This window comes from Triticum dicoccoides, chromosome 6A (assembly GCF_002162155.2).
Source record: "Triticum dicoccoides isolate Atlit2015 ecotype Zavitan chromosome 6A, WEW_v2.0, whole genome shotgun sequence".
In the NCBI taxonomy this organism is placed as follows: domain Eukaryota; kingdom Viridiplantae; phylum Streptophyta; class Magnoliopsida; order Poales; family Poaceae; genus Triticum; species Triticum dicoccoides.
The window spans coordinates 9,148,602-9,154,830 of record NC_041390.1 but is presented as its reverse complement, the minus strand read 5'-3'; the positions used below and the strand labels follow the sequence as shown (position 1 = coordinate 9,154,830).

General features: G+C 54.4%; 1 protein-coding gene across 1 annotated transcript; it reads left to right on the top strand.

Moving 5' to 3' along the window:
- Nucleotides 1-290: 290 nt before the first annotated feature.
- LOC119319271 (nitrate reductase [NADH]) lies at nucleotides 291-5,850 on the top strand. Its single transcript, XM_037593760.1, has 2 exons — nucleotides 291-1,541; nucleotides 3,994-5,850. The coding sequence occupies exons 1-2, from the start codon at nucleotides 371-373 to the stop codon at nucleotides 5,565-5,567; spliced, it is 2,745 nt and encodes a 914-aa protein (XP_037449657.1). The 5' UTR covers nucleotides 291-370; the 3' UTR covers nucleotides 5,568-5,850.
- The last annotated feature ends 379 nt before the right edge of the window (nucleotides 5,851-6,229 follow it).

Sequence of the window (6,229 nt, the reverse complement as noted above, 5' to 3'; positions counted from 1 at the left end):
CACAATGGTGCTAATCGAAGATCTAAGTCGAGGAGATGGTGAAATTGAGAGCCGCATAATTAGTAAGGCATGTCCATAGGTTTACCGTTTCGATCGTTTTTTCGATTTTGACTGAATTGCTCGAGGCATGCACAAGCAACAGAGAGAGGGCCTCATAGGCCAGTCGACTATAAGGATAGGGCTGCTAGCGGCCTTTTGAGGCGCACGTCAGTCCACTCGCGAGGTCGGCGTCGGCGTTGCGTGGGTGTATATATACCAGCCTCTGCACGACTTCTCCTCCAGGCCACTACCTGCCGGTTCCTTCTCTCCTCTGCCGCGACCAATCCAGAACCGACCCAACACTTGTCCCACGACACAAACACAGCACAGCATGGCCGCTTCGGTCGAGCCACGGCAGTCGTCGTTCGGCCGCCTCGACGCGCCGGCCACCTCGCCGCCGGCACGCAGCGGGGCCTCCAACGGCATCCGTCGCCGCGCCGACTCGCCGGTGCGCGGCTGCGGCTTCCCCCCGCTCATCTCGCCGCCGCGGAAGACCCTCGTCGAGGAAGAGGAGGAGGACGAGGACGACGAGGAGCCGGAGGAGGACTGGCGGGAGGCGTACGGCTCGCAGCTGCAGCTGGAGGTGGAGCCGTCGACGCGCGACCCGCGCGACGAGGGCACCGCGGACGCCTGGATCGACCGCAACCCCTCGCTCATCCGCCTCACCGGCAAGCACCCGCTCAACTGCGAGCCACCGCTGGCGCGCCTCATGCACCACGGCTTCATCACCCCGGCGCCGCTCCACTACGTGCGCAACCACGGCGCCGTGCCCCGGGGCGACTGGGCCACCTGGACGGTGGAGGTGACGGGGCTCGTCCGCCGCCCCGCGCGGCTCACCATGGACGAGCTGTCCACGGCCTTCCCCGCTGCGGAGCTGCCCGCCACGCTCGTCTGCGCCGGCAACCGCCGCAAGGAGCAGAACATGGTGCAGCAGACGGTGGGCTTCAACTGGGGCGCCGCGGGCGTGTCCACCTCCGTCTGGCGCGGCGCCCGCCTCCGCGACGTGCTGCTCCGGTGCGGCATCATGTCCTCCAAAAAGGGCCAGGCCCTGAACGTGTGCTTCGAGGGCGCCGAGGACCTCCCCGGCGGCGGCGGCTCCAAGTACGGCACCAGCGTGACCCGGGAGTGGGCTCTCGACCCGTCCCGCGACATCCTGCTCGCCTACGCGCAGAACGGGGAGCCGCTGCTGCCCGACCACGGCTACCCCGTCCGCGTGCTCATCCCGGGCTGCATCGGCGGGCGCATGGTGAAGTGGCTCCGGCGCATCGTGGTCACCCCCGCCGAGTCCGACAACTACTACCACTTCAGGGACAACCGGGTGCTGCCATCGCACGTGGACGCCGAGCTGGCCAACGCGGAGGCGTGGTGGTACCGCCCCGAGTACATCATCAACGAGCTCAACACCAACTCGGTGATCACCACGCCCGGCCACGACGAGATCCTCCCCATCAACGCCTTCACCACCCAGCGCGCCTACACCATCAAGGGATACGCATACTCCGGTACGTGCGCCATCTCCATTTTCTTTACCTTCTTTCTTTCCAGAAAAAGTCAGAGGATCGACCGAAAAGAGAAGCTGCTTGGTAGATTTCTTCGTTGTCTTGTGGAGTATATACGTACATGACATGACGCCATCCAATTGGAGACTACTCCCTCCGCCCCATAATATAAGAACGTTTCTAACACTAGTGTAGTATCAAAAACGTTCTTATATTATGGGACAGAGTGAGTATGTACTATGCTTCCGTACGCTATCATTGACTATAATTAAGGAGGAAGGAGCATATATATACCATGGTTTATTTTCATGTAGTAGAGAGAAAAAAACTTAATAAGAGTATAACCAGTCTCAGTATAACTGTTTAAAGCCTACTATGACATTTGACCAAGCATTGAATGCATTTTCTTACTTGATTGACATTGGCGTGTACTAGCATTTGAAAATGGCATGTAGCATTTGGAAACGCCACTCATTATTTCCTACTTACTCTACTACTAACAGCTGAGAGGGGTGGTGGCAGCCACTCATTGTCATTGTTATTTTACCCCTACCAGTCTACCACTACTTCCGTAGCATTGACCATATGATATGATATGAGCCCAAAACCAAAGGGTGCAAGAGAAGAAGAGAGATACCGGCCGTCTGTTGTCTGGTTAAGTAGTAGTTTTCCTTGCGGTTCATGGAATCATGCATGGTGCACTTTTCTACCAAGGAAAATACATAAAACCCATGCATGCATGCACTTTTTTCTCCTTCTTCTTCTTTTTTGACAAAAATTGCATGCGCTTTTCTTGTGGCTCTGGGGTCGTTGGCACTTGGTGGCGTCCAAAAGCTAAGGTAGCTACTGGATGCTGCCAGGAGTATACTAATTCGGTGCAGAATAGTCGTCTGGCGTGTGGGACCCGTGGCAAGGTTTGCCAGGTCGTACCTGGTGGGGTGCCGGCTTGGGTGTGGAGCAAGGGACAAATTAAGAGCGAGCCATATAATTGGCGCCACAATTCGTGTGGCTAGCCGCAGCCAGCAGCCAGATTTTTCTCCTATCTATCACCAGTTCAATAGTAACTCTACTCGCCTACTGATTACAACTAGTACAACCTATAGTCCCCTACAAGAAACTACCACCTCTATATCAAAATATAAGACATTTTTTAAGAGTAAACTACCCTACAAAACTGTAGTCCTCATGGTTCGGTTCACATGTGCTCATACACACACCCATACAATGAGCCGACAAAATGTAGTATCGACTGAGGCTAGGTTAAGTCTCAGTCGACTAAGATTTAGCAATATGTAGCCAAGATTCGAACAAGGTATAGGAACCAGAGAGTGACAAGAAAGGCCCAAGCAAGAAAGGCAAAAGGCACAAGAGAGGGACTAAGTCTGAAAAGCTAAACAACTAACCACCACCCGTAGACCATCAACCAAAGCAAAAGCATTCGAGCAATGCCATGTTGCTAAGTCTCGCTGGACAAATTACTACTACTAGTGGGGAGGTCAAAGGCAAGTAGGCAAGTGAACAAAGCATGCACGCATGATCCGTCCCGTTTTGGAACGGGCACTAGCTCGCCGGCCAATCATCAACAAATGGAATCGGAATCCAGCTGCAGCAACCCTGGATACTTTCTGCTGAATATTCCCACTTGGGCCGAGCTGGGTTGCTTGCTTGCTTGCTTGCCGACAGGGACTTCTTGTTTAAAAGAAGATTAAGAAAACGTCGCGTTTGTTAAGTACCCCCTGTGTGCCCCATGACAAGACACATACATTTCCTATGAAAACAAACAACGCAAAGCTTGATCAAATTTACTGGAAAACCACCGGGAACTATAACAGTAGATATGTCTAATATGAAAACACATTTTAACATTTATTTAATGATATTCATCTAGTATTTATTCTTTTTGCGATGTTTAGTACGTGGTCAAACATTGTACCTTTTGACTTTTTATCAAAACCTTCTTTTCAAGCGAAGGAGGGGGTGTCTCTTATTATTGCCATAATTAATTAGCAGACGGTAATCCTGTATCCAATGTACTTACAAGAGTGATTCTCACTGCTTCTAATTATCTTAACATACGTGCTTCCACATCATCAAAGTTTGTTTAGCCGTTATCATTACTAGGTTGAGCCACTAGCATCCGTCTGAGCCACGCATGAAAATTCCTTACCATGCAACATGCACATCATCAAAGAGTGACTAATGCGTTCTATGTAGGTTTTAAATCACAATACATTTAATTGTGACATCCATAGCTTTTCATATTAATATTTTGTTTCGGCATATGCAAAAAAATGTCACATAATTTAAACCGTAAGTGTTGTATAAGTATTTCACACATATTTAGAAACTAGTATAATATATCAAACTCCCTAGCAACGCGCGGGGTATCATCTAGTTAAGCCCGTGAGCGAATCACCAACTCATATCACTTATTTCTTGCTGTTGCGATTTTTAGGCGGTGGCAAGAAGGTCACGCGAGTGGAGGTGACGCTCGACGGCGGTGAGAGTTGGATGCTATGCACGCTGGACATCCCGGAGAAGCCCAACAAGTACGGCCGGTACTGGTGCTGGTGCTTCTGGTCCGTTGAGATCGAGGTGCTAGACCTCCTAGGCGCCAAGGAGGTGGCGGTGCGCGCATGGGACCAGACGCACAACACCCAGCCAGAGAAGCTCATCTGGAACCTCATGGGCATGATGAACAACTGCTGGTTCAAGGTGAAGATCAACGTGTGCCGCCCCCACAAGGGCGAGATCGGGCTGGTCTTCGAGCACCCCACGCAGCCCGGCAACCAGACCGGCGGCTGGATGGCGCGGCAGAAGCACCTGGAGACGGCCGAGGCGGCGGCGCCGGGGCTCAAGCGGAGCACCTCCACGCCGTTCATGAACACCGTCGCGGACAAGCAGTTCACCATGTCCGAGGTGCGCAAGCACGGGTCCAAGGAGTCGGCGTGGATCGTGGTGCACGGCCACGTCTACGACTGCACCGCCTTCCTCAAGGACCACCCCGGCGGCGCCGACAGCATCCTCATCAACGCGGGATCCGACTGCACCGAGGAGTTCGACGCCATCCACTCCGACAAGGCCAAGGCGCTCCTCGACACCTACCGCATCGGCGAGCTGATCACCACGGGCACCGGCTACAACTCCGACAACTCCGTGCACGGCGGGTCCAGCCTCTCCCACCTCGCCCCGATCCGGGAGGCCACCAAGGTCGCCGGCGCGCCCATCGCGCTCTCCAGCCCGTGCGAGAAGGTGCCCTGCCGCCTCGTGGAAAAGAAGGAGCTCTCCCACGACGTCCGCCTCTTCCGCTTCGCGCTGCCGTCGTCCGACCAGGTGCTCGGCCTCCCCGTCGGCAAGCACATCTTCGTCTGCGCCACCATCGACGGCAAGCTCTGCATGCGCGCCTACACGCCAACGAGCATGGTGGACGAGATCGGCCAGTTCGAGCTGCTCGTCAAGGTCTACTTCCGGGACGAGCACCCCAAGTTCCCCAACGGCGGGCTCATGACGCAGTACCTGGAGTCGCTCCAGCTCGGCTCCTGCATCGACGTCAAGGGCCCGCTGGGCCACGTGGAGTACACCGGCCGCGGCAACTTCGTCATCAACGGCAAGCAGCGGCGGGCGCGGCGGCTGGCCATGATCTGCGGCGGCAGCGGGATCACGCCCATGTACCAGGTGATCCAGGCCGTGCTGCGCGACCAGCCGGAGGACGAGACGGAGATGCACCTGGTGTACGCGAACCGGAGCGAGGACGACATCCTGCTGCGCGACGAGCTGGACCGGTGGGCGGCCGAGTACCCGGAGAGGCTCAAGGTGTGGTACGTGATCGACCAGGTGAAGCGGCCGGAGGACGGGTGGAGGTTCAGCGTGGGGTTCGTGACGGAGGACATCCTGCGGGCGCACGTCCCCGAGGGCGGCGACGACACCCTCGCGCTCGCCTGCGGGCCGCCGCCCATGATCAAGTTCGCCATCTCGCCCAACCTCGAGAAGATGAAGTACGACATGGCCAATTCTTTCATCTCCTTCTGATGAAACATGTTCTCTAGCATGCAGCTGCCTAAGCTATATACCACCGCGTGGACGCATCAATCTGTGGATGTACCCAATGTTTATACGTGTCTGTCCATCGTATTTGTTCATTAGAGAACCGTACGTGCGTGCATGCATGATTGCATGAATTATACAGTAGGTTGTACGTACGTACACTTGTGATGTGTACTCTTCCTTCCCTAGAGTATATTGGACATATACCGATGTTTTGCCCCTCAGCAAGGATGTGAAGTTTACGCGGCTCTGATTGGGGGTCTGCTTATTCCTTCATGTATACTACCTTACCTAGTATGTAAATAAGATTGATTATTCTTCTATCTTGTTCTTGAGGTCAGGAGAATATCCGAGAATAAACTAGAAATAGTTTGAAGAATGATAATACCACTGGTAGAAAAAGGGCCTATAGTCCCGGTTCGTAAGGGCCTTTAGTCCCGGTTCCTGAATCGGGACTAAAGTGTCGGTACTAATGCCCCGACCATTTAGTGCCGGTTCAATCCAGAACCGGGACTGATGGGCCTCCACGTGGGCAGTGCGCAGAGCCCAGGCAGGAGACCTTTTGGTCCCGGTTGGTGGCACCAACCGGGACCAATAGGCATCTACGCGTCAGCATTTCTGTGGCTGGGGTTTATGTTTTTTTTGAA